At 39.9% G+C, this 27,535-nt stretch overlaps 1 protein-coding gene across 19 annotated transcripts in view; it reads left to right on the top strand.

Annotated features, from left to right (window-relative positions):
* The window catches only part of phka1a (phosphorylase kinase, alpha 1a (muscle)), a 34,139-nt gene extending 6,964 nt beyond the window's left edge, over window positions 1-27,175 (top strand). Inside the window, exons 5-35 of one of the 19 annotated variants that reach the window (XM_085153457.1) lie at window positions 1,004-1,086; window positions 1,168-1,248; window positions 3,991-4,089; window positions 4,170-4,316; window positions 4,820-4,873; window positions 6,318-6,440; window positions 6,539-6,634; window positions 7,581-7,688; window positions 7,869-7,947; window positions 8,188-8,322; window positions 9,275-9,384; window positions 11,210-11,354; window positions 11,535-11,613; window positions 11,870-12,039; window positions 14,470-14,631; window positions 14,720-14,814; window positions 14,895-15,040; window positions 15,904-16,057; window positions 16,534-16,692; window positions 17,932-18,061; window positions 18,741-18,842; window positions 19,365-19,480; window positions 19,688-19,723; window positions 19,944-19,979; window positions 21,629-21,664; window positions 22,199-22,228; window positions 22,860-22,898; window positions 23,126-23,287; window positions 23,540-23,593; window positions 24,933-25,133; window positions 25,215-27,175. In XM_085153457.1, the coding sequence (XP_085009583.1) occupies window positions 1,004-1,086; window positions 1,168-1,248; window positions 3,991-4,089; window positions 4,170-4,316; window positions 4,820-4,873; window positions 6,318-6,440; window positions 6,539-6,634; window positions 7,581-7,688; window positions 7,869-7,947; window positions 8,188-8,322; window positions 9,275-9,384; window positions 11,210-11,354; window positions 11,535-11,613; window positions 11,870-12,039; window positions 14,470-14,631; window positions 14,720-14,814; window positions 14,895-15,040; window positions 15,904-16,057; window positions 16,534-16,692; window positions 17,932-18,061; window positions 18,741-18,842; window positions 19,365-19,480; window positions 19,688-19,723; window positions 19,944-19,979; window positions 21,629-21,664; window positions 22,199-22,228; window positions 22,860-22,898; window positions 23,126-23,287; window positions 23,540-23,593; window positions 24,933-25,133; window positions 25,215-25,388 (3,341 nt within the window). In that variant the 3' untranslated portion in view covers window positions 25,389-27,175. Of the gene's footprint in view, window positions 1-1,003; window positions 1,087-1,167; window positions 1,249-3,990; window positions 4,090-4,169; window positions 4,317-4,819; window positions 4,874-6,317; window positions 6,441-6,538; window positions 6,635-7,580; window positions 7,689-7,868; window positions 7,948-8,187; window positions 8,323-9,274; window positions 9,385-11,209; window positions 11,355-11,534; window positions 11,614-11,869; window positions 12,040-14,469; window positions 14,632-14,719; window positions 14,815-14,894; window positions 15,041-15,903; window positions 16,058-16,533; window positions 16,693-17,931; window positions 18,062-18,740; window positions 18,843-19,364; window positions 19,481-19,687; window positions 19,724-19,943; window positions 19,980-21,456; window positions 21,493-21,628; window positions 21,685-22,198; window positions 22,229-22,859; window positions 22,899-23,125; window positions 23,288-23,539; window positions 23,594-24,932; window positions 25,134-25,214 lie in introns of those variants that run through there. The other 18 variants (XM_085153438.1, XM_085153440.1, XM_085153442.1 and 15 more) reach the window with 18 other exon arrangements.
* Window positions 27,176-27,535: the final 360 nt, after the last annotated feature.

Here is a 27,535-nt window from a genome sequence, read left to right as displayed (position 1 = left end):
TTTTTAAATGGACTAACAATGAGGTGGAGTTGTTGCTGCGAGTAACACAAAAGTACAAAGTTGCAAAAGCGAGTGAGAGTTAAAGAATATGAAGAAAAGCCATCTGGAGCATGTACAGACTGATATTAATCTTTAATAGGGTTGTCAAAATTGAGAGCAAACAAAACAACTGCTCCGCTATCTTAGTTTAATTGGTCACATGCCTGGATCACATGACTAAAATGTGTCATTGTTTTCAAAAAGTCTCAGTTTTCGCTGTCCACACTGCGACGCGAAAGCACCGTTTTCAAATGTGTGCATTTTTGAGAGTGTTTTCAAAACGCCGCGTTTTTCTTGAGCCAAAATGCTGTCTCAGTGTGGATGGGAGGCTGAAATGGAGAGAAAACGATGTGTTTTCAAATGAAAACGCATTAGTGTGGACGTAGCCTGAGAGCTTCAGAAGGTGGCCGAACATCAGACCTGGAGTAAGTCTTATCACATCTAGATGTGAACTTGGGCAGATGTAAGGTTTTGAGATGCGTTCTTTCTTTTGGGTGGGGAGTTAAATTTAAAACGTCTTACATCAATCAGTGTATTTGTTTCTATTCTTTTTGGGTTGTATTTCTTTGAAAAGATCAAAATGGGGGAAGAAAGGGAAGCACAACAGGTAACAAGTAACTAAACTCAGTAAAAATATAAACACTATACAATTTAAAGGGAAAAAACAATTTTTTCATGCTCCCCTTTTCACAAGGGAAAGCCAAAACTAGAACAAAATCAATCCAAAATTTCAACATATATGCTGTCAGTGTTGTTTTCTGTGTGTGGTATCATTTTGTCTGCCAGCATCTAGAAAAATAATTTCCCACAGACCAAATAGACCTCTTTGGTCTGTGATGTTTTGTCAGAGAACCCCTGAAACTCTGAGTCTACCATTGTGTGTGTGATTTGCATCCAAACAAAATGATTGTGATAATTTTTTTAATTAAGGTTCCTGTCTTCATTGTTTACGTCTGTGTCCCAGGTCTTCATATCATCTACACCCAGGACGAAGTGGACGTAGTTCAGAATCTCATGTTCTACATTGAGGCGGCTTACAAAGTGGCTGTAAGTCAACTTTATTCTTTTCCAGCTCCACAGAAAACGACTGCTTCTTGTTTTATTCATTCTGTTTCTATTTTCCCTCAGGATTATGGGATGTGGGAAAGAGGAGACAAAACCAACCAGGGCATCACCGAGCTGAACGCCAGCTCTATCGGCATGGCCAAGGTTGGCACAGACACACAAACATGCAATAAACGCAGACATCTACGACACTTTAACAAGCTCGGGGGGACAAGATAAGTGAGAGCAGAGCTTCCCAATGCACAGGGGGAACAGGTGCTCCAGTAAAAATGTCTGGCACTGTCAAAGGTGCACAGCGGCCTTTACGCTGACCTTTAGAAGACCCTGACTCCACAGAGCTAAGTCTGGATCACATTCGGTACTGAAAGTGTCTTCTCAGCAGCAGCATGTCAGTAAATGTTCAGATAAACTGTGAAGTCAAATCTGTTCCAGAACAAGGGTGACAGTCTTGCTTTTTTTAAAAAAAATTCCAACATGTTTTAATTTTATTGAATTCTCTGCAGCACATTTGACCTCAGTCAGTAAAAATCTGCAGTGAGAGTGAAACTTTCAGGTTACTGGTAAACATTACTGTGTTGAGCTTTTTCATGCAGCAGCAGCCAGGCATGTTCTCTGTGCGTCCGGCTCTGTCCTCACTTGGCATTAAAAGAGGGGTATCATGTTCTCTGTGGTCTTCCAAGAATGGCTTCTCACTCAGAAATAACATAATACTCAGCACACACACACACACACACACGCACACACACGTTTAATTTAAGACTTTGAAAACAAGCACCACTACAGGACCTTCTCTGCTCTGTTAATTATGTAAAGTTAATCTTATTTATAACAGCAGACCTGAGCTGAGCAGCTTTAACATGATTTGCTCCTTAATGCATTGAACCACAAGGTTTAAAATTAGAGATGGTAAATGGCCTGTATTTGTATAGTGCTTTTCTAGTCCCTAAGGACCCCAAAGCGCTTTACACAACCTGTCATCCACCCATTCACACACACATTCACACACTGGTGATGGCAAACTAGAGATGGTACGATACCACTTTTTTATGTCCGATACCGATATCATAAATTTGGATATCTGCCGATACCGATATGAATAAACAAAATAAAGTATTTCTTTGTGCCCCCTTTTCCCTGTTAATGCCCTACCTGGCCCCCTGGCAAAAGCTTTGCTAGATTCGCCCCTGCACAGTTACCAGCTGTCAGCTACATAGAAAAGGATCCTGGTGTTATTTGTCTCTCAGAAACAGTTCATAACTTCCCTTCAACTCATTCATGTCACCTAAAAGGTAAACCTGTTTCTCCATCACCTGTTCAGCTCTGATGATTCAGTAAGGACGTCTCCTGGTTTCATCTTCATGTTTCCCTCTCACCAGATAACCAAACCGACATCATGACCAGCAGCTTTTACAGCTGTGGCTCCAGCAAACATCAGCTGATACTAGAAATTAATATTAAATATATTCTAACAACAGCTGATCAAGCTTAAACGTGCTGCTGTTGTTTAGCACGACATTCGCTGGTTTCCTCTTTCTGGCGCAAAGTGGGCGATAAACAAGAGAGACGGGACTTGCGTCAGAAAAGCCGATCAGCTGATCGTTGATCAGTTTCATGATTGAAGTAGCAACAGGAGAGGGAGGGGGAGAGAATGAGAGAAGAAGCGGCAGCTGTGCAGCAAAGACAGAAGAAGTCCAGCTTTGGGGTTTTTTTGTTTGTTTTTTCATTCTAGCTGAAGTACGGGACAAATCGCTTCCTTTTCACTGGAATATGGAACTCCGATGGCCAGTCCAGCTGTGGCTCCATATATCAGTTGTTAAGCTTAACGTGGAAATACTATGCAAACATTCAGCGATGAATTTACACACTTGCTTTACTTCTCTGGGATAGTTTTCTCTGAGATTAAATGCAGCGGTTTGGAAGCATGTAGCAAGGCTCCAAATGCTCCACCAGACCGCCGACAGGTCTCGCAGACAACAGCCGCTCTATCACGTGACACATACCGCTCCGATGCGCTCAGCTGGGTTATGCCAAGTAGCGCGTTTTGTGAGGTGATTTTGTGATACTTCGGATCGGATTACATTTTTTATTTCTCTCCGATATCCGATCCAGCAATTTAGGTCCGATACATAATATCAGATCGGTCCATCTCTAGTTTAAATTGACCCATAATTTTAAAAATGTAAATAAGTGCCTCACATTTCCAGTGCAAATCAGCTGCTGTTTACCAAACCAGAGTGTATTTATCCACCTTTATCCACAAACGGTGTTTTAATCCTCTATTTTTCCAAGTGAATCTGCAGTAGCAAAGCCTCTGTAGCTTTTTATTTGCACTGTTCTCATTTGTTTGAGCTAAAACGTAATATTTGATGGCTTCACACAGCCGCACATCACAGACTAACCTCGTGTTGTGGGTCCCAAATGCTCTTTTGTCTGATGTTTTTGCACTTTAACCCTTATCCTCCATCATCTCTGTGCTAATTAGTTTATATTACCCTAACAACAGCTCTGTAGCTACAGTCACCTGGTAGCAGATGGAGCCCGACTTCACTGAACATCCAGACGTTGCTGGTATTTAGTATTTAGTCTTTATTTACAACCAGAGTTTTAGATTTTTTAGAAATACTTCAGTCATATCATGGTATAACTTATTTACATGTTATCTGGATTGATAACCAAACTCCAGATTTGGTTTTAAAGCTTTATTGTAGCGCCTGATAAACAGCAGAAGTAACTGTAAGCTTCTAAACTGTCAGCGGTGCCTTGTTGTTTGTTTTTGGGAAGTAAAAGAGTGTTTGAAATGGTGAATGTAGTCAGACTTGAGTAGTGGACAGTTGCCCTCTTTTCATTGACTGTTATTAATGATTGTGTTTGCTTTGTGTCCTTCAGGCAGCTCTGGAGGCGCTGGATGAACTCAACCTGTTTGGAGCAAAGGGAGGACCGGGCTCTTTGGTCCACGCTCTGGCCGATGACATACAGCAGTGCCAGGTACGTGCACACAGTTAAATATCAGGATAGGAAGCTCATCGGCTTCCTTTGACTTTAATATATGTCTATATTCCCATCAGTCCATCCTGACATCCATGTTACCCAGAGCGTCCATCTCTAAAGAAGTAGATGCCGGAGTGCTGGCCATCATCTCGTACCCCGCTTTTGCCGTTGAGGACATAAGTATAGTCAACGCGACCAAGGAGGAGATCATCTCCAAACTGCAGGTGCAGACAAGTTCACAGAGGCAGGGTCAACGTGGCAGAAGTTTAGGGCTCAAGTTATAATTTTCGGTATATCAAGGACAACTTATTTTCTGATTTCTGATTTGTGCGAGAACATTGATTTAATGTAAGTTTCCCAAAAGAAGAAAACGGCAACAAGAAAACAGGAAAACGTTCATATGGCTGGATGTGTTGTTTGATTTTCTGTGGACTTCATTCAAACAGTCTGCCACATTTAAAGAAGACACTTTAAAAAAAATGTATCTATTGGACTTTTTTTGATTATGCGTGATTTCTCAGAGTCACTGAATCAGCTGGTTGTTTTAGCAGTAAATGAAAGTTTGGGTCATAAGCCAGGACACAGAGGAAGGTCAAAGGGCAAAAAGTAGTATTTCCTGTGACAAATCAAATCCAACCAGCTTAAAAGAAACAACTTGTAGCTAAAATGTAGCTCGTGTATTTATGCTGCGGCATGTTTGAGGTGCTGATTTCCTCTCTCTGTTCAGGGTCGATACGGTTGCTGCAGGTTTCTCAGAGATGGACACAGAACCCCCAAAGAGGTAAACAACCTGTAAAGGTCAATGCTCCCTCTGTCTAATTTGTCCTGTCGGATAATCTATTTCTATCTATTTGTTTGGATTGGAAGAAGAAAAAACTGAATCTATGTAGCATTTTTTTCTGTTTTGTCTCCTGCAGTCAGCAAATGCACAGCTGTCTGATCTGTTTGTTGCTTTTTTAACGTGGTCAAACTTTGTGGCTTAAACTCTGTTCACTGTTATGAAGCTCAGTGGCTCTCAGTAGCCGAGGCAGCTGAGTGAATGCAAACACATCTGAGGCAAACGTCAGGCTTGTGCTGCTTTGTTGTTACATATGGGATTGTGAAAAGAGCACGTTTGGTTAAAGGAGTGTGTCAAATGTCTGCAGCTTTACAGTTTATCTTGTAGCACTGAATCATCTGTAAATGTTACTCTTTAATATCTGTCAGGGTCATTTTTCCTCCGATTTGGTTGGGAATCTGAGGAAAAAAAATCCAAACCAAAGATGTAAGTTATGGAAAAACTCAAACATTTGTGATGGGACAAAGTGAAATTCCTTGCATGGGTATAGATTTCAGAGGGATACAGGGGAACAGACATGGATTTGTCAGGGAAGTAGAGACAGGGAAGCATTGGCATCATTCTAACCCTAACCCTAGCCCTCATTCACTCTGGTCACTGTAGTGGCTATATTTCTTAAAGTTCTCTCTTTCTCTTATGTTTAATATAACCACAGCCTGTTTTTATGCTTTGTCGTTAGCAACAAGCAAAACCACTACGTGTCTGCTTGTTTATTTTCCACATAAACCTTTCACAATAAAGCTCAAGATCCTGTTGAGACTTTTCAAAATAAACGTAATCACGTGAAAGAGTATGCAGAGTATTTACGGATGAGAAGCAAAAAAGAGCCGTCGGGTGCTAAAAAATAAACCTTAGACTCAAATGTTAGAACAGGCTTTTCCCTGCAGCACGCCGTGTAATAAATACTCACAAAGAAAACGGCGGCCATTACAACTTATGGCTAAAAATGTATAGTTTCATGTATCAGTTAAAACTCTCGACTCCAGCTACATGACGCCCAGCTGGAAACACTTCACGCAAGTCGAGCTGCCCGAGATTCACAGAATTTACAGAAAATGTTACATTTTTGTGATTTATATCGGACGATAGATGTCTTATATCGGGATATAAGATTTTGGTCATATCGCACAGCCCTAATCTTACTTATATGTATGTTTGTTGTGCATGATCATAAAAGTACACACACATGGTTACAGCCTGCAAACAGTTCCTGAGAGAAGTGGACATATTTAGGATCTCTGTTTAAGTATCGGGTTCATGTTGAGAGATGCTGATTTCTGAGACAGTTTGACTCTGACAGAGGAAAGAAGTCAGATCTGGATCTGATTTTGCAAGTACTGCAGTAATCTGAGTCCAGCTGCTGAAGGTTTGTACTGTCTCCATAAAGGATCCAAACAGACTCTATTACGAGTCCGCAGAGCTGAAGCTGTTTGAGAACATCGAGTGCGAGTGGCCTCTGTTCTGGACCTACCTCATACTGGATGGCATCTTTATCAACAGCCCTGAACAGGTAATTTAAATCTCAGAGACTCTGCCTGTGTGTGTGCATCAGTGTTTGACAGTATTTACCTCCTTTATTAACAAAGGAAGTGTTTTGATGTGATCCAGGTGCAGGAGTACCAGGAGGCTCTGGAGGGAATCCTGATCAAACAGAAGGACGGGATACGACTGCTGCCGGAGCTCTACAGCGTCCCCGCAGACAAGGTCAGACATCTTGATGATTTAGAAGCTGATTTTAACTCATTTTTAATGTGTGAGCTACAAGATTCTTAGTTTTGACCCTGCAGTCGTAAAAGGCCGATGGGGTATTGTCTTCACCCTGCCAGGCAGATGGGCAACATGGACTCATGTTTGTTAATGCAATATCTCGGGAGCAGCCAGACAGGCTTTTCAGATTGATAACATAGAGATACTATTCAGTTGCCAGTTTATTATTTCTGCAGGCTTAAAACAGTTTGCATTAAATGAAGTTTTCATCACTGACAACCTGAAGGCTGTTCATCTTTAAACGCTGGTTGTTATTTAAGCTAACAATAAACTGTGTCTAACTTTGTCAGCTCTTAGTAGCTTTGGAATTATGTGGTCGCAAATGCTTTCATGATTGGCTTGTAAATGATGTTGTCACATAAATGTACCGGTTATACTGGCATCAAGCCCTTGGGAAGTCCTTCCGGTGTTTGCTCGTATATGTACCTTTTATTGTAACAGACCCTTTGTGATATTGATCATATGCTGATTACATGTACACAGCTGTCAGCACCGAGGCCGTTGTGTCACACGTCAGTTTGCCACAATCTTGACTCGGGGTCTTTAACAAAAAAAAAGTGGAAAATCCCAGTTTAAAAAGAATATCTATGTAAGTGTGGAGGGTAGCCTCAGTTTCAAGTCCACTTGTTTCAACCTGTTCTCTGTTCTTACCTTTAGGTGTTTTAGTTCCTCTGTAGAAAAAAACAGAAACAGTAATCTGTTTCTCTTTTACTCACAGCAGAAGTGATTTAAGTGTTTTCTTAAATGCAATACGCCCGTGCCCATTAAAACGATAAATGAGGAGAAACGACCTCATGACCTCTGACATTTAATGCCCCATATTTAAACTCGTTCAGACCTTTCAAATGTCTTTATCATGTCTCGTTTTTGCTTATTCAAACAGGTGGAGGAGGAGTACATGAATCCTCACACCGTGGAGAGGATCCCGTTGGGAAAATTACCCCTGAGGTGGGGGCAGAGTCTGTACATCCTGGGAAACCTGTTAGCTGAGGTGAGCTGCTACATAAAGAAATGACCAGCTGTAGCTCTGCAGTTCAGATAAGTGTTAATAACAAAGTTACACCATAAGAGTCAAAGAAAACAAACACACTTAAGATTTACTGCTAAATGTTAATTTACAAGCTGCAAGTTATTTTGAGATCATTTAGTTTGTCTTGGTGGTTTTTTTCAGGGTTTTCTGGCGCCTGGAGAAATTGACCCTCTTAACCGGCGTTTCTCCACCATCCCCAAGCCTGACGTGGTCGTACAGGGTGAGTTAACCGCCCAGGTCCCAGTACGACGTTTTGAGCTCCAGATTAGTGTTAATTATTTTAAATGGACTACTTAAGCTCTTTTAACCACCTCATCACACACTCTCATGCTGATGAATGCATCAGGGTTAACTCAGGGCTCGATATTTTGCCCAAGAATAATTCCATATGCAGGCTGGGCAGTAGATGTGAGAGATGTCAGTGATCTGTATGGTTTCATGTGCGTCTCTCCCCCTTCAGTGTCGATTCTGGCCGAGACGGAGGAGATCAAAGAGCTGCTGTTTAAGCAAGGGATAGAGGTGGAGACGGTGGCGGACATCCACCCCATCCATGTGCAGCCCTCCAGAGTCCTCAGCCATATCTACGCCAGACTTGGTACAAATGCCCTGCTGTGGTCTGATCTGTCCCATCAAGATTTTATGCATCAGGCACAAATGTTATGGACTAGAGCCTGCTCAGTAAACACTTTCCTGATAATATTATAGTCTTAGTCACATGATTTTTTTTTTCTTTTACAACATGATGTTAGTTTTATACATAATGGTCCGTTTTACAGTCAAATAAACCATTAAAAAAAACGAAAGATACTTTAGGACAGTGGTTCTTAACCTTGTTGGAGGTACCGAACCCCACCAGTTTCATATGCGCATTCACTGAACCCCTCTTTACTGAAAAATAAAATACAATTTTTCTTTTCAAATTCAAGACATAGATATGTTTTTTACTGGTGCACAAAATGAGCCGTGTATGTCACGGCGGAGGCTCTGCCGAACCCCTGAGACGGACTCGCCGAACCCCTAGGGTTCGATCGAACCCAGGTTAAGAACCACTGCTTTAGGACAAGCATACCTTATGATTGAGCCATCGTTACCATGTGAATGTGAGGCATTGCCTGCTTATCGCTTATGATTTAAAAACCACCAACAAAAAAAACGATGTTGGCGGCCAAAACGCTGAGCTCAAGGCTTCAAAGTTAATCACAAACCAGCGGGTGATGTCACGATGACGACATTTATTGTTCATAGACTGTCTGTGATCTGAACCCGGGATTTTTCTTGACTATTTGAATCTTTTAAATCAAATTAATTCAAATTCAGCATTATTTTGTCTGGTATGGAAGTGTTTGCTGTTCAGGGTTGATGCTTTTTAGTCCAGCAGCATCTGCAGTAAAGTTATGACAGTACCTCCTAAATTAGATGAGACTGACTAACTTCACAAAACATCATATCTGAAGTACACAAAAAAGCCAAAGAGTAGAGCGTAGATTTTTATCAGGAGGGATTCATGAAATCAAAAGTTTAACTGCTTATTTGTTTTTGTGTTTTAGGTCGTAACCCGAGGCTGGGGCTGACAGGACGCCCCTACAGGAGGATAGGAGTGCTGGGAACCTCCAAGTTCTACATCATCAGGAACACCATGTTCACATTCACACCTCAGGTTAGAAAAAACTACAGAAAACATCAGAATAACACGCAGCTCATTTTTTATTTTAATGGTGGCACGCATGAAGGTCCTGGGTTTGAATCCACCATCTGGTTGGAGCCTTTCTCTGTGATTAGGGATGGGTATCGTTTAGGTTTTATCCGATACCAGTACCAAACCGGTGCTTAAACGGTGCTCGAACCGGTGCTTAAAGAATCAAGAACGCAAACTTTGTCAAAAACCTCTCATGTTTAGCTGTTTTCCACTTTTTCTTTGGACATTTTAGCCTTTTTGGCCAGGGTGAAGGGAGTATCTGCCATCAAACAAGAAGACAGCCGCATGTAACTATGATGATGTTTGCTAGTTCACCTTACATGCATTAATGTAATAACGTGGTTAAACTACTCAACCTAAATTACACACGAACAACATTAAGCTACTCACGCAGAGAAGAACGGCTGCTGCTGCTGCATCATCATCCGTCATCATTTCTGCTACACTGGCAGGGCTAGGGGCCAGGACTCTACTCTTCAGGTTCTTGGGGGATGTTGCTAACTAAGGGTCCGATAACAGGCACCACACCCGCAGTAGATGCGCTCGGTGTGAGGTCTCGAAGCAAGCTATCAAATACGGCGCATTTCTCGGCTTTTAAAAAAACGCTATCCGTCGCCAGGTGTTTCATCAGATTTGAGGTGTTACCTCGTTTGCACAGTATCACCTTAAAGCACTTGTTGCAGGCTGCTGAGTTTGCATATTTTGCTGTGAAGTACAGCCAGACTTTGACCGATTCGCCTTGTGCATTTTTAATCTGTAGCTCTGCTCTAAAACAACGTACGTACCTGGACCCGCCTACTACGCTTGCAAAGGTAAAATGATTGGCTGGAATCCAAAGTGTATGACATCTCAGGAAAAAAAAAAGCACCGAAATAAAGCACCAAAATGTGCGCTGCTTTTCGGTCTAGTTACTACCGGTACCCATCCCTATCTGTGATGTTTACATGTTCTTCCCGTGTCCCCCGTTCTCTCTCCAGGTACTCCGACTTCCTCCCACAGTCCACAGACATGCAGTTAGTGGGGTTAGATTAATTAACGATGTCCATAGGTGTGAATGTCCTGAGACAGTCTGGCAGCCTGTCCTGGGTGCACCCAGCCACCGTAGGACACCTTATTGGATCAGACTGTTTTACTGTCTCATGAAAAATATTAGCTTGTTCGCAGTGCAAAAAAAGCTCATAGGAGCGACACAAGGCTGGAAAAGTGAAAAGAAACTGCTGGAGGAACATTTTTCAACTAAGGAGGTTCATTGGCCACAAGTTAGTAACATGAGTGGGTTTAAAAAGAGCGTCTTAGAGGTAAAGATGTGCAGAAGTTCATCACTGTCCACTGAAGCTGTTCCACATTTGTAATGTTTCCCGCCATTAAATTATGAAGGCTTTGAATGTCTTATCATCTTCAGTACTGAATATCCTAAAAGAATTCAGGTAATCTGGAGAAATATCTGTGTGCAGCAGACAAAGGCCAGCAGTCAATACTGGAGGTCCTTCATCTTCACTGTTTCATCCACACGTGCAGGTTAAAGCTCCATCGGGGAAGGCGAAACCATCTGCGCACACGATCCAGAAACTGTGCCAAAACATGGGGACAGTATTCCTCTCCCAAAAGTCCAGCAGTTCCCAGACATTTACACACCATTGTTGTTCTTTTTGATCATATACTGTGAATAAAATCTGGGTTAGATTGATGATAAAATGAGATTTGCAGACCACCCAAATTCCTTTCTGGTGAAGGGAAATCTGGTGACTTAAATAAAGTTAAATAAACATATTTTCCTCTGTTTCAGTTCATTGACCATCAGCAGTTCTATTTGGCTCTGGATAATAAAATGATCGTGGAGATGCTGAGGACAGAAATCGCCTACCTCTCATGCAGATGGAGGATGACGGGAAGACCCACTGTCACTTTTCCCATTTCACAGACGATGCTGAGTGAGTGAGAAGACCTTTTCTGTTAAATGTCCAAATACATCTTATTTATTAAATGAAGCACCTGCATTATTAATGGTAGAGAGAGTTTGAAATGAAATCTTTAAATATTGAAAAAAAAAAGTAATTTTATTTTTTACATTTTCTGTCCTTGCATGTTTTCATCTTGTGTTTGTGCTTCAGCTGAAGATCACTCAAACCTGGACCCTGCAGTTCTGGCAACACTCAAGAAATTACAGGACGGGTATTATGGAGGAGCAAGGTCAATTTCTTTTTTGCATTAAATTTGAATTCTTACATCTGACAACTTGTAATAAGTTCTGTTTTGTTTTATTTATTTTGTCTTTCTTTGTGTGTCCAATTAAAGACTTGATTAGTTTTTCCTGCACTGTAGAGACCATTTAAAATCCTCTTTTATTGATTAATTCCCAAGATTTGTCATTAAAATACATCAAACTGCTTATTAATGTTTCCCAGTTCTCATAATCATCCCCTCCTCTTCTGTTCTTCGTCTTTAGGATCCAGACGGGGAAGCTGTCGGAGTTCCTGACCACTTCCTGTTGTGCTCACCTCAGCTTCCTGGACGGTAAGGCTTCTGGCAGCATGGGCCGCCACGACGAAGAGTATGATGGTGATGATGATGAGCGTTACGGCGATGGATACGTGCATGAGTTGCATTATGATGCTGGTAAGAAAAACAGCGTGGATGGAGGGTGGAGAAGGAATGGTGACACCAGCTGTTCACAGGATTCATGTTTTTAAAGCCGGATCTCACACTGACAGCTTTTTTTTTTTTCCTGGGTTGGTTTGACTATTCCTGAAAATACTCACACAGTCACAGACCGCAGCAGCTATTAGCAGACTTACAGTTTCTTTAAGTTGACAGTTTTTCTTTTAACATTGGCTGATTTTTCAGTTGCATCTGTGCATCTACATTTTATTTCTTTTTTTCCCTCATGCCATCTCATTGTGAAATCTAAAATCAAATACCCATGACTTCATTAATCAACACTTCCTGTTTGATCCTATAATCATCACCCGTCATCCCTGTGTATCAGAGTTCTTCCACTCGGGGCTTTGGCTGCCTTGTTGGGCAACTTGGAATATTTTTCTTCTTTTGCTCTAAATTATTACATAAAATAACTCAAAACTTGAATTGTAATGGACCTTAAAGTGGACCTCTAATGCTTTTCCTTATTTTCTGTCTTATACTTGATGTACATTCAGTTTGTTGATGCTCATATTTAACACAGGAAAGGTTGGTAATGAGGTCTGCAAATATACAAGTAATTATAATGTTTTTTTGTTTTTCTTTTACTGCACTTTTTAAATATTTCTGCCAAGTTCATCGTCTGACCAATCACAGACATGGGTAAATGTACTGTTACAAAGGAAGGGCAAATATGAAAGTAGTGTTGAACACCAGTCGAGTAGTAAAAGCACTGAATAAATGAATGTATGCATGTGGGGTAAAAGCTACTATATAAGTAAAGTTTAGCCTTTTTGAAGGCTGGAAAGAAAGCCTATCCTCCTGTGTCTATCATTGGGACAGAGGAGGATCTAATGGCTCAGTGCGAGTTGATAACTGGTGTTTATTGGTTTGAAAGACGGAAAATAAAAACCAGATTTAACTGTACTCTATATTCAGATTTAGTATAAATTCTCAAGTAAAATCATTAGCTTGGTTTTAGAACCGGATATTAATGCTTGTAAAACAATAAAATTGTAAAATCATTTGCAGTCAACAAGAAAAAAATAAGGAATAAAGTTGCAAGTTGGGGAACTGATCGATCAGTAACCGGCGATTTCGTACCTGGGGAGCTTCTAATAAAAGACGCTCAGATTTAATGATCCCCTCAAGCCAGAAAGTCAGAGTTCAATCTGAACACTCAATTGAAAACTTTAACAATATTTAAAACAAAACATTTTCAGGCAGTTTTTTTTATTTTTCTGCTCTGCTTGGCTATGCATCAAGTGAGAAAATAAAATAATATCCTTACATGGAAATTGCAGCACAGAAGCTCCGCCCACTGGCAGATGGGATCTTTTGTTTAAGTCAGGCGGTGGGGGAACTCCAGGCCTCGAGGGCCGTGTCCTGCAGGTTTTAGATGTGTCCTTGATCCAAAGCAGCTGATTTAAATGGCTAAATGACCTCCTCAACATGTCCTGAAGTTCTCCAGAGGCCTGGTAATGAACTAATCATTTGATTCAGGTGTGTTGACCCAGGATGATATCTAAAACCTGCAGGACACCGGCCCTTGAGGCCTGGAGTTCCCCACCCTTGGTTTAAGCGGTTGCAGCCAATCAGACGAAAGTTAGGAAGGAGCTAAAATGACTTGCTTCAGAACTGCTGCTGTAGAGAGTCCATGATTGAAAAATGACAATATGGAAATAAAGATAATGGGTCCCCTTTAAAAAATAAAAAGTGTATTTTTGACTGTGGTGCATTTAAAACACCTCAAAATCTTAACACGAGTGGAAGAATGAAAACATTAACAGTTTCTGGTTGTGTTGTTTGTGTTCATGCACTGCTGGTAAGATTTGCCTTAAATGCATGTTTACAGACAGCCCGTTGGTCCCTAAATGCATCACAATTTGCTAGCATGGCTGTGACCAATAAGGTCTTCAGTTTAAAGGGTCAGTTCACCCCAAAGCCTCACCCACAAAAGCCATTATAATTATTACACACAATTGTCACGTTTAATGGTATTTATGAATATTTGCAATTTGTTCCTCGGAAAAACAGAAATTTCTGTAAAACAATATTAATTTTGTTGTAAACCACCTGAAATGAACAAAGATCTTTTTTGCTCAGATACTCAAAAAGTTTTGTTTTTGTGAGATTTGAGTGAGCAAACCCTTTGCAAAGCTGCAAGTTCTAAGTTTATAAATTAGCATAAAATGAAAAATAGTTTTCAGATCTTATTTCTTTTTAGTACTTTATGAAGTTTAGAAGGAAACTCAGTTTTAACACTTGTCTGTACAAAAAAAGAGCGGTGAGTAAATGATCTCTTTCTGCGTATTCATTTTTCCTCCTTTCCCTCTCCACATTTCTGTTTTTCTCCTCATCCCACCCTCCTTCATCACTTTGTTTTGTTGTCTTGGTCCCTCCCTACAGAGGATGACGACCTCGCGCAGTACCTTGACCACCTGTTGGCCCACTCTGTCCCCAAGAAGCCCAAGCGTCCAGTGGGAGGTCTCAGCAGATTCAAGGCTGCGGTCACCAAAACCAAAGAGATGGTGACTTTGATGAACAAAGCTCAGGACCTCAACATACAAAGTGAGTCGGCGCTTCGTCTCCGACTGACAAACTCGACTAAATCACAAATTTAATAATAAAACGTTGTTTTCTATTTTTTCCCCCTCAGATGTGAACATGTACCTGCCGAGCAAATTGTTTCGTTCTCCTCAGCCGACGCTCAACCTGAATCTTACGGACTCTCCTGCATCACCAGACGTTCAGGTTCTTCTTCCTCTGATGTCAGCTCTTTGCTCACTTACAGACTCCTCAATTTCCTCGGTCTCTCTGTGTTTTCACTCCAGGGTCCTGAGGCAGGGGTCGCAACACAGAGTGGCATTCCCAGAGATGCCAGTGGAGCCATCGACTACAACGCTTTGGCCCAGTTGCTGAAAGACACACAGTCTCTGCAGGACCAGGCTGATATACTTTACATCCTCTACAAAGACAAGTGAGAAACATGAGGATGGGTGTGTTTGACATCACCATGATTTTTATTAAAACAGATATGAAACACAACGAAGGTGATGCGAAAAAGCAGGAACTGCAGCAAACTTAATTTTTGTATTAAAATATTAAAGCCTCAGTCACAAAAGCCTGGAGACTGGTCAGCTACCCTCGGCAACCACTGGTTGCTAGGGAAGCGTGTATTCCCAGACACCGGCAGCCCAGCAGTTGATGGATGTTTACAAAATAGAAGGATTAAAACAAAACTGTCTATTTCAATATCTCCTCGTAAATGTGAAAATCAGGTTAAAGCCCAACATTTACATTTTTTTCCTTTTGAATGATTGTGATTTCGTAATGGTGACACGCTCACTTACAGCTCATTGGAAGTTCATTGTTTACAAGAAACAACGAACTAAAGTCTAAAGGTCATCGGCTGACTGGCCAACTTGTAGCGCTCTGCATTTTTAGCTGTGCTGAGTGGAGGTCGCCACCTTGACGTGGAAGCAAAATAGTGCAGTTTGTTTACTTTTTTGTTTTCTTTGTGTTTTACACATAAAAAAACTGTTTAATAAATATTTTTAGTCATAGTTTTGACAGATATTTAGACAGTGAAGTCTTGTTGTTGCTTGGTTGGCTTGTTTCTGTGTACGGCTGCGTCTTTGGCTGGCTTATTTTGTGCTGCATCATGCAAACAGTCAACCAATCAAGCTAGCTCATCAGTGTGAGTCTCAGGATCTGAAAAAAGTATCTTAACTTGACTTCACAGTTGAGTCATTAAGCGCTCCTGATTCAGACTGTGCTGCTGTAACATATCAAAACAGGGTTGAAAAGAATGAAAAGCCCTTGCTGTCTTTCCTTTGTCAGGGGTATGGACTGGGACACGGGTGTGCATGGTAAAGGCTCCACTGTGAGGTCTCTGCTGACTGATCTTTATGAGAAGGCAGGTGAACTGAAACACTGGGGTCTCATCAGGATGATCTCTGGCATGCTGAGGAAGAAGGTGGAGGAGCTCGACTCGGTACGGCGCAGCTATAGATAACAGGGCAGCGTACAGAAGCTGTGTGGTCAGGTGTGATGTTACTAGTGAATCTTCTGTTTTAGCCATGATTATGAAAAAAGTTCTGAAGCTACGGTTTTAAGTAAAGTAAAAAATAATGTAAAAATAAAATCTATATGAACAACTGGTGGGTTTATTGTTCATTATTGGCACAGATTTGAACTCTACGAGTGCCTTTAAATCTTCAGTCATTTATCTCTTACCTTCACATGTAGCGAGTCACAGAGTCCGAAGAGCTTGAAATGAGTTGACCACAGTTTGTGGTTAAATTAAAAACTTCTAAGAAGGTTTAAAGAGAAGTTCCTGAAGTTGGAGTGAAATACCTCTAAAATGACAACCCTCTGCTATCAGTTGACTCCATGCTGCATTAGATCTCCCACCAGCAAGCCCTTAACTTTTCCTGCTCTTTCCTAATTGGTTGTGGTCTCTCTCGGTAGGCCTGCTCTGATTTGCTGGCCCACCAGAAGCACCTGACGATCGGACTCCCTCCTGAGCCGAGAGAGAAAACCATCACGGCTCCGATACCGCCGGACCAGCTGGCGAATCTTATCGACGAGGCCAGTGAAAACAACATCAGTGTTGCCATTCTCACACAGGTGAGTTACCTCCTCCACAATCATGTGTTTAAAACAGGGTTTTAATAGTTTTGCAATTTTCATTAGTTTTTATTTTTATTTAGTTTTGACTTCAGATTTTCAATTTTATATCAGTTTTAATTAGTTTTTACCAATTGTTTGCTAGTTTAGTTTTTATTTTTTTGAAAATCCTTAGTTTCAGTTTAGTTTTGATTAGTTTCAGTTATAGTTTTAGTTGTGTTTGCAATAATTAAGTGTAACAAAAATCCCAGTTTCATCATATCAGTCATTCTCTTCTGCTTATCCTTGGGTATGTTGCTATTCCAGCTACCATACCCTGCACCCTGGACAGGTCGCCTGTCTGTCGCAGGGCTAACATGCAGAGACAGACAACTCACATTCCCACCTATGGGTTCTTTAAATAAATAAATAAATAAAGGCAGATGAACAACCATTGATACCAGGCAACTATAAAATGTATATCTTGGCCCCAATGAGACTATTAACTCTTGCAGCACCGGGTGTTCGTAATTTTGGTTCAAGTGAATTGATAAACTTTTTGAAGGCAATTGACTCACACAGTTGTGTAGATATCCCAGTCCTGTTGTCTCGGGATGCATCACGCTGCCTTGCCTGGGGTTAGCTTCTGTTTTCTGGGGATGAGGGTTGAGTGTGCTCCCTTACCTTCTCAAGGTAAGCTAGGTTAGCCTTCTTGTGTGAGCTTTTCAAGTGCACTTTAAGGTTTGTGGGATTTTTTTCCCTTTAGAAATGTCCCTCATAATTTGTCTGTTTCCACTACAAGACACTTGCTTTATCCAAAACACAGTCATATTCAAAGTAATCCCAAATTGGACTCTGGCGCTTTCTTCCGACTTTTCCTGACATGATTCTGCGCGTGGACGGAGCAGCAACACAGACGACTCGACTAACGTACTGGCACCTGCTGGCATAATTAGACAGCAAGAAAAAAATCTGTAAACTAAACTTCATTTTCACCCTTGACTATTGTATGACACGCACACATCAACGAAAACTAAACACATTTTTGCTATAAATTCAGTTAATTTTAGTTAGTTTTGTGAACACTCATTCCAGTTTTAGTTAGTTTTCCTTTTTTTGTTTTTAGTTTTATTTCCGTTAACGAAAATGTTTTTTCACTTCTAGTTTTCGTTATTTCGTTAGTTTTCGTTAACGATAATAACCTTGGTTTAAAACCTTCTCCTCTATCTGTCCTTCATCCTTTAAATGTCTTTCCACCAGGAGATCATGGTGTACCTGGCTATGAGCATCAGGACTCAGCCCAGGCTGTTCAGTGAGATGTTCAGGCTGAGAATCGGTCTCATCATCCAGGTGATGGCCACCGAGCTGGCTCAGTCACTTGGCTGCTCAGGTAAGACGGGAAGGTGGTTTAAAGCTGGGCTTTAAGAAGTAAATTACTCAAGTTTGTTACTAAAAATCCATGTCCCAAGACTCATTCTGACTTTATGCCTATAGTGGAGTAACAAACCAAAGATCACATTCAGCCTAAATGTTACGAACCATGTATTGTAAATTGAACAAGAATGAACTACATGTTGGTTTTTAACAGAACTGCTAATTTACAGCTGTAGCCCCTGGACATAAAAGCACATATAGAAAAAAAACACCCCAAATGTATCCAAGCAGTGCATCATCAAAATTCTGTAAACACAGTCACAGATTTTATTAAACTGCTTAATTTGTTGATGTGAGTTAAATGTGAAATATTGCCTCCAATCGTAAAATGTTTTCCTTGGCTTTCCCTCCAAATAGTTTCTTTGGCCTCTTTGGCTTGATGTAAGGTTAAGAAAAGAAATGTGTGGAAAATGAAATCTTAATGAAGTCTTCTTTCACTCTTGTAAACTTTATCTTCAAGGTTTTTGTTATAATGTATTAACCAAGTTATGTGTTCAGCATAAGTTACCATGGTGATTGAGACAGATAAGAGTCGGTTTCATGTGAAGGGAAACTCTGACTTAAAGCTCGACAGTAATCTTTTTTCATAGTACGGGCTTCAGGTGTCATGTTTGTCTTTGCGTTTGTGAAAACAGGAGAGGAGGCCACAGAGACCCTGATGAGTCTGAGTCCGTCTGAACTGAAGAACTTGCTCCATCACATCCTCAGCGGGAAGGAGTTCGGAGTGGAGCGCAGTGGTGAGTCCTCTTACCTCATGTAACACGAGAACCAGTCATATGCTGCAACTCTGACGCAGTCACTGCTGATTCATCTGCAATGACGGTGAAGCTTTCTGATTGGGTGGGGCAGTCGTTACATGAAAAGAGAAATCTTTTAACAAGAGTGTAGCCAAAGTAATCTGTTTCATTATGCTGTGGAAGAAGGGTGGGCAACAGTTTTTAATAAGTAAGCCACTGACAGGCCTCATATTTCCACAGATAAACTGTAACATTGCACACATGATGATCCACTAACTGCTAGAGAAGACCTCTCTAGATTGTTTATTCCTGTTATTGATATCATTGTTAATGTTTATATATATATATATTTTAGTTGCTTGGTCATCATGGGCGTATTTGCCCCTGTGTGCTGTCCTAATTCATTTTTACAGACTTCATTTTAAACAAAAATCCACACGTTCACCGTTTGACCTTTACTCCCATTTATTTTCCCCTCTGTGCCTGTCCTGTTTGTTTCTTCTTCCTCAATCCTCCACACAGTTCGGGAGATGGATGCCGGCGTCAGTCCTGCCATCTCGATCCATCATCTCGGGAATGTGGGAGCCACTAAAAGCGAGAGAGCCGGCATCAGCAAACTGAAGAGCGACATGAAAATGGTAGGATGCCATGACTGTGAGGGTACAGTTACCTTGCTCCACATAGGAAGCTCATCTTAAAGTGCTTCTTCAGACACACACACAGTGTCAACTTTAACATTTGACTGTCATCAAATGAGTAAACTCAGCAGCAGATGGAGGTAGGAGAGGCTCTTATTTTGAAATTGTTGAGCTTTTTTGGCAAACTTGACTTTTGTGTTTTTGCAGCTGGAGCAAAGGTTGTCTTTGACGGATCTGAGCAAGGTGATGTTAATGATTTAAATGAGGTGCTAATTCACCTGGAAGAGGGTGCTGGTGGGACATGAAGTAATTCATAGAGAGCTGAAAGCATGTGCTGAAGGAGAGCGGTGGCTCGTTGATGGAAAATTGTCGGCTTTAAGATCGAGACTATCGATCGATTTGAATCATTATGTCTGTTAAAACAGCTCAGTCGTTCATTCACGACCTGGTCCTTGTGTTGCAGGTGGATCGCAGGTTATCCATGATGGACACATTTAAGGTGATGATCACATGAAAGAATATTACCTATTACAGTGATGACATCTGTTCATTAGTTGTTTTATTTTTATTTTTTTACCTGTAGCTGTCAATTCACCTTCCGTGTAAACATCACTGATCGATCAGATCAACAGATCGTTCATTACGGAGGCTGTTCATTTGTAAAACTCAAGGCCTGCTTATTTGCTCCAGAGCTTTCAGCTGCGTTCCTCAGACTTCATCATGATGACCGTCCAAGGCTTTAGATGAGTTTTGTCAACATTTTGGAGAGTAGCTAACAAAATATCCTTAAGTCAAAAGAAACTTATGGCTATTTTGTTTTGTTTTTTTGGGTTAAACAAAAATTATGATTTTCCACCATGATTCTTAAATTGTAGTGTACACATAATGACACCAGTCTTGATGAATGTCATTTTATTTTTTGAACATGCATTATTTTCCTTAAGATTACCTAAAATACATCAGTCATTTAACTGTAAACTTTATAGGCTATTACTAAAGTTGGGTCTATTTTACCTGATAAAATACACTTACCATCAAAATATATTAAAGTACAACAATATAAAAAATTTAAATTAAAGTACTATGTATATATAGATATAGATATAGATAGATATAGAGATATAGATATAGATATATAGATATATATAGAGATATAGATATAGACATATATAGAGATAGATATAGATATATAGATAGATATCTTATATAAATTATAATATATAAAGTACTCTAACAGTACTATAAAGTGTGTGTGTGTGTGTCTGTCTTTATATCGAGAGAGAGAGATATCGAGAGACAGAGAGAGAGATATCGAGAGACAGAGAGAGAGATATCGAGAGAGAGTTGAAATAAGAGTAGAAATAAACTTTAAATAGACTTTGAAATGAAATAGTTTCAGTGGTTGGGCTGCGCATGAGTTCAGATGGGGCTGCAGTTAACCCATGAGGGGAGATGAGTTTGATATCACTATTCTTTAATGTAGATGCTTTAAAACTGAGGGTGTGTACTGCAAACTTGTTACACCAGAACTTTTTGGTAATAAAATGATCCAAACTATTGATCTGTGGATCGGGTCCCCTGAGTCACCTGCTATAATTGTGTCCATTTTGGGTGACTTCTTCCTGTTTGATCACATTCACTCTTCTTTGCTTAAAAAGTTTGCTAAATGGTCATTTAAACCACCAGCAGGTGTTAACCTCACAGAATGACCCTTCACAAACTTTTATTAATTCTCATCCTTAATCTGTAGATGAGATTTGCAATGTCACTGTATTATGTTAGCCTAAATTATATCACTCAACTACCCTAAATTCACTGACCCTCCATGTATTTGTATTTAAAGTTGATTTAAACACTGTGTAAACGCTCCCGGAGGATAAAGACTGTGAGAGACAGTTGAAAGCTCTGGAACAACAAGCTGTGATGGTTCAGGCAGCCGCTGTAATTCTGCTCGTATGTTTTTATCTTTAACCCAGGAACCCGGGCTGTCTTTGACAGATCCAGTTGAGGAGGTGATGATGATGATGATGATTTCATTGGTATTGAGGAGGAAGATTTGAATGTGCTTTTGGCTTTGCTGTGGAAGAGCAAGCTGGGGTTGCAGATTTAAAAACTGGTCTTTGTTTAATGTGTTTTTGTCTATTACAGACAGACCGCAGGGTGTCTTTGACCGACTCAGTTGAGGTGACGATGATAAAGAAAGTGTGAGGAAGATTTAGATGCTGAAATTTCAATTCAAAATTGTAATTTTCAGTTCACACTTCATTCAAATGAAGTGGAGCTGTAGGTCGTTTCTGATCATACTGAATCAAACCTTGGCTGGTTATTATCATTGTTGTGATGTTGACTACAAACCTGAACTTCCGTGGCTGTATCGCTCACAGCTGTGTGAGTCTGTTATATTGAATCCTTTACTCTGATCAGGCCACGCCCATCTTAAAACTCAACCTTTACTTTGAGCTCAACTACACCTGGAATTATACTATGATACAAAGTTAGCAACCTCTGTCCCCGTGTGATCAAGTCAATTCCTACCGTAATGCTTAAAAACCCAATCAGACTCACAGGGTGAAAACGATACCAGCCACACTCTTATGGGGGGTAATGATGGTGGTGGTGGTGTCGGTGATTCGACCCATCTCTCATGGAATCTGAATGGAAAATGTTTCGGCAGGAGTTAAATTAAAGCCTCCATCTGTGATCTTCTCTTCCTTTCAGCTCGACCAATCTGTGACGTCCACCCTGAAGGTGACGGTGATAACGACATTAAAGTCTGATAACTGAGCATTCAGGGTGGTTTGAGTGATTAACACTCTAATGTGTGGCTGCTCAACAAGTAAACTGCATTGCAATTGTAATCATCTAAGCAGCTAACCACAGCTTCAGATACTGATTTGCCAATAATTGTTAATCAGTAATAATTATTGTTGATTAATCAATAATTATGATTATTATTATTAACCAATGCTTCTCTGACCAATCAGAGTTGGCTGTAAATTAAATTTTACTCCCATTTAAAACAAGAAAAAGAAAAGTTATGTTAATTAAGCTGAATTATTTATAGTAAGGTTTGTAGGAAAATGTCACAGTGGTCGATTCTGTAAAACCTCAAATATTTGGAGTCCATCTCGTGTGTAAGATCTCGCCGATCTTTAACCAGCTGTTACAGTATGATGCAGATTGGGTGGAGCTGTGCTGTGATTCGTGGTTTTCTAACAGAATTTCTCCCACTTGACGCCCTGGTTTTATTCATGCTTGCTGGCTTTTACCGATCCTTAATTCTTCAGAATTATTTTCATGTCAGTTTTTTTTTTGTTTGTTTGTTTGTTTGCTTTCTTTTTCCTTTCTCCTCTTTTATGTTTTATTCTCTGCCTCTCAGGGCATGCAGTCACCGGACGTAGAAAGCATCGAGTCTGGGGTAAAGTTTTGCCTTATTCTCCTGCTTTTTGTTTTTACTTGGTGTTTTTGTTTGTTTGTTTTTTCTTTTGTTTTCCTTTAGTGGCCCTCTAACATGAGCCACTGCATCAGATGTGGATTAGCAGTCTGCTGGTGTCATTGTGCCTCAAAACAAGAAGAGGGCGCTGTTCTTCCAGAATAAACGCAGTTACAGCAAGTGACTCCGCTTTTCTCTTCCCATCTGTTCAGAGGTTCCGGCTGCCGTCCATGGAATCCTTCGACATCCCGGACAAGATTCCGGTTGCTAAGGATACCAGACATGGTCAGTGGCTGCGTAGGAGGCGTCTGGACGGGGCGCTGAACCGAGTGCCCGTCGGCTTTTACCAGAAAGTCTGGAAGATCCTGCAGAAGGTGAGTTATGACTCAGATGTATATTTACTCATGAGTGTGTTTTTTAATGTTATTCACTTCTTGGATTAATTAGTAAACATTTGCATTCTACATTTTAAACCTGTCGTATAATTATTGTTTCCTGTTGTGGGTCTTCATGTGGTTAAATTTAAAACATCTTTAATGTAAAGTGACAAGACGAGATGAACCAAAAGTTTCTGTCACACTTGGACTTGTGTGGTAGTTGTGGTGATACTGATGTGCTTCTTGCAGTGCCACGGTCTGTCCATAGAGGGCTTTGTTCTTCCATCTTCAACCACCAGAGAGGTGATGTCTGATTACACACTTCACACGAAACTGAGAGAGAAATTTTACTGCTTTAGTATCTTCTATTTTTTTTTTTTTTAAACCTGTCTTCTTATCATTTAAATGCTACATTGGGTATTTGGGAAAAATCTGGGATATTTGCCAAATTACATGAAATTCCTAAAAATCCTTCTTTTTTTTTTACTGCTACTACACTTTGTATGAAAAACCTTGACTCTATTTAATCCTGATTTTTACCGATACTGAGTCATATATTGTGTCGTTTTGTTAAGACACTAATGCTTTGATCAGCAAACATTTGAATGATGTTGCACAATGAATTCTCTTGAAATCTGGAAACGAATGTTTTTTCACACCTAGTTTTAGTTTTTATTTTAGTTCTAATAAATCTTAATGACTGTTAAAATATTAGTCACCTTCACAATTCAGTTTATTTAAACTTTACAGTTAAAAAGGTGATTTTTTTTTCTTTTATATTTACGCTTTAGTTTAAACTCTTCATAAAGTTGTGAATAGAACAAAACAAACAAAAACTGTAACTTTAAATGATAAATTTAAAACAACATAAAAAAAATAGTATTAATAATAAAAATAAGTGAGGAGAAGCTGCATTTAGTGCTTTGTATATTTGCATCAGGGTTATCGCTCCTGTATATTGTGACCACTTACGAAAACCAAAAATATATGCCATGTTGAAATATTTTTTCTCTTGTTTAAGTTTGAAAATATTTAGTTTTAGCTTATTTTTGGTTCATTTTACTTGTACATGTGAGTCTCGTTGTAGTTAGCCTACTCACCTCTTCTTCTTCTTACTTCCCCCTCAAAATGTAAGTAAAACTTTCATCAGTCTGCAGCGTTGTCAGTCAGGTCAGCCATAGTCAAACAGCCAAAAGCAAAAACCTCTGTTTTGTTATTTGCTAGTAATTAAGATTGTTTCTACGATTTTATCATTTAAAGTTGTAATTTTTTGTTCCATTGATAGCTATTTAGAGGTTTTAAACTATGCATAAATGCAAAAAAAATCACCTTTTTTTTTATCTGTAACGTTTAAAGAAACTCTCTTTACAGACCTATCTATTGTTCATCTACTCACAAAGATCATTAAAATTAAATTCAAAACTAAAACTAGGTGTAAAAAACATCCTGGTTAACCAGGAATAAAAACGAAACGTTTGATCCAAAATTTTACAGTAATAAAAACTAAAATTAAAAAACAAAGAGAACTGAAATTATCCAACTAACTGAAACCAAACTTAAAAACTAAACAGAAAAACCTTAAAACTAAATAATTTTACAAACTACGCATAAAATAAAAACTAGAACCTTCCACCTTCTCCAGATGACCCCAGGGGAGATAAAGTTCTCTGTCCATGTGGAGACTGTCCTGAACAGAGTCCCTCAGCCTGAGTACAGACAGCTGCTGGTGGAGGCCATCTTGGTCCTCACCATGTTGGCTGACGTGGACATCGAGAGCATCGGCTCTATAATCCATGTGGAGAAGATCGTCCACCTGGCCAACGACATGTTCGACAAGGACCAGGTCAGCAGTCGCTCTAAACTTCCAGCGTCCGTATCCCTGTCATCAGCTAAAGCAGGTTGTTCTTCTGCCGTTGTTCTGCAGAGGGACCTTGGAGCAGAGGAGCACATCCTGGAGAGGGATCCGTCCACAGGAATATGCAGGCTGCTGTATGACAGCGCCCCCAGCGGCCTCTTCGGGAGCATGACCTACCTCACAAAGGCTGTGGCGGTGTACGTGCAGGACTTCCTCCCCAGCGGCTCGTGTGCCGTACAGTGAGAAGACGAGATGGTGCAACAGTTAGTTGGGTTTTTTTGTTTTGGTTTTTTTTTGTTTTTTGTTTTTTTTACTACATAAACTAACATAACAGCCTCGCTTCGTGATGTCACCACACGTGTGTTAATACAGATGATAGATCAGCTGATGTATTTGTAAGTTTTACGTGAAGATTCGTCGTCTTCAACCATTGCTGGTACCGAAGCATCAGAATGCTGCACAAACTGTAGCAGCCACGTTAGCTAGCGTCGTCTGCTTCTCTTTTCAGGGTGGTGACTTCCTGTGTTTATTCCCTACTTTAAGTCTGGCAGTGCATTCAAATGCCTCGTGTTACTCACCTGAAAAAAGCTGTGATGGAAATCCACAGATATTCACTTCTAATGGCAAACGTTAGGAGGAGGAAGAGTAAAAGTGAAATTTGAAATCAGCAATTTTGATTAACCCCTTGCCAGAGCTGAACTATTTTAACTAGTATAAATCCACATCATCCACTAGTTCAAAATTGGATTTCTTCGTCTTATTTCATAAGCTTTAAATTTGTGCACTGTACTTAAACTTTCAGTGTTAATGCAAAATAAACATTGGCCAGATATTTAAATACATTTCCTAAACTATCATAGCACAGTAGTTATTAGCAAATGTTACTAAAACTGTGGTAAATAATGCATCTTTTTGTTGGGAACTATTTTCAGCTGCGGATTAATACACATTTGGTTTTCCAGAGGTAGCTCTAGTAAGCTACCCACTACCTTCTGATGCACACCCAGTCATTTTGTTCTGAAGGCAGGCCTGAAATATGACAGAAACTAAGTTTAGACAAGAGAAACGAGGGTTATCCGTAGTAGTTCTCAAAGGGGGGATGAGTTAAAGCAGTTAATTTCCATCCCCTGCTCATTTTTTCATCTATTTATGGGAAAAATGAGCCAAATATGCTAATTCACTCTGTGGAAATGAATGTAAATGTATCCCAGCTATAATCAACATTGCCAGAAAATACAGTTTTCCCTTCTTTTTTTCTTGCACTCATCACTACCTTAAACATTTTCACCTCCAACCACTGTTACCTGTGTAACTTAAACATGAAGTTCGTAAATTTCAAATTAATCTTCTAACGTTTCCTAATTTATTACCTCACCTGGTCGCTCAACCTCTAAGACTCACCCGTCTTCGTATACCTCCAGTCCTGTGTGCTTGTACGGTGTATTACAAATGGAAAGCAAACAAAAAAAGTAGTATTTATTTTTTTAGGTCTAAACCGTTAATTGAAGTCAGCTCCTGTAGGTAGGTGTCTTAAAGAGGCCGTGATGCCTTAACATGGTTGTATTTTGAGTCTAGAAGTTTGTGTGACTGAAACTTCAGGAGTGCTGTTTTATTTAAAGCTATAAATGAATTGAATTAATTTCTCAGAACGTTTTCTTCAGCATGTTGTGTATTAATGTGTTTCTTTGCCTTAATCTTGTCATCTGATTGCTGAAACTGTAATTTTGTTTCTGTTTTTAGATTAATTGCAGTTAAACTTGAACACATTTTGTCTGTTGGCTCTTCGATGGTTCGTTGTTTACGATATTGACGGCAAATTTGGAATAAATTATTAAGGTTATTGAAGAACATACCTGATCGTGCCTCCTGTTTAAATGTCCAGTAATCAGCTGACGTCAGTCATTTTGTGGCGTTCCAGCCACTCCACGTGAACTGCAGCCGATCGTATCAGAACGAGTACCGATGAGCAAGCCGGTGGTTGACTGTTTTTTGTTTTTGAAACTAATTCTGTAATAAAATAATCCAAATCAGTTATGAGTGTTTTTAATCAGTCATGTTACTGAGTAGGTCTTTTTAAACTTTTCAAAGTGCTCTCTCCATCTTACAGTTGCCTGAACTTTCAGGCCTGTTACATGTGCTTTGTTGGTTTAACTTCATATATATGGATATGCTGCTCAAACCAAAAATAAAGGAACAGGGAAGCAGTAAGGAAGTGTTGAAATTGAAAGGATGCCAAAAAGTTTAATGGCAATTAAATAACCAAACTGTGAGGGCTGAATTCAAAGACACCTCAAAAATCAAAGTGAATAATGAGGCAGGCTTAGTCCATTCTTATTAAATGTAATTAGGGGTACTCAGTAGCTTGTATGGTCAACATGCCTATTTGCACG

This window comes from Neolamprologus multifasciatus, chromosome 3, assembly GCF_963576455.1.
Source record: "Neolamprologus multifasciatus chromosome 3, fNeoMul1.2, whole genome shotgun sequence".
In the NCBI taxonomy this organism is placed as follows: domain Eukaryota; kingdom Metazoa; phylum Chordata; class Actinopteri; order Cichliformes; family Cichlidae; genus Neolamprologus; species Neolamprologus multifasciatus.
The sequence above is the reverse complement of the archived record's forward strand: the minus strand, read 5'-3'. Positions and strand labels throughout refer to the sequence as shown.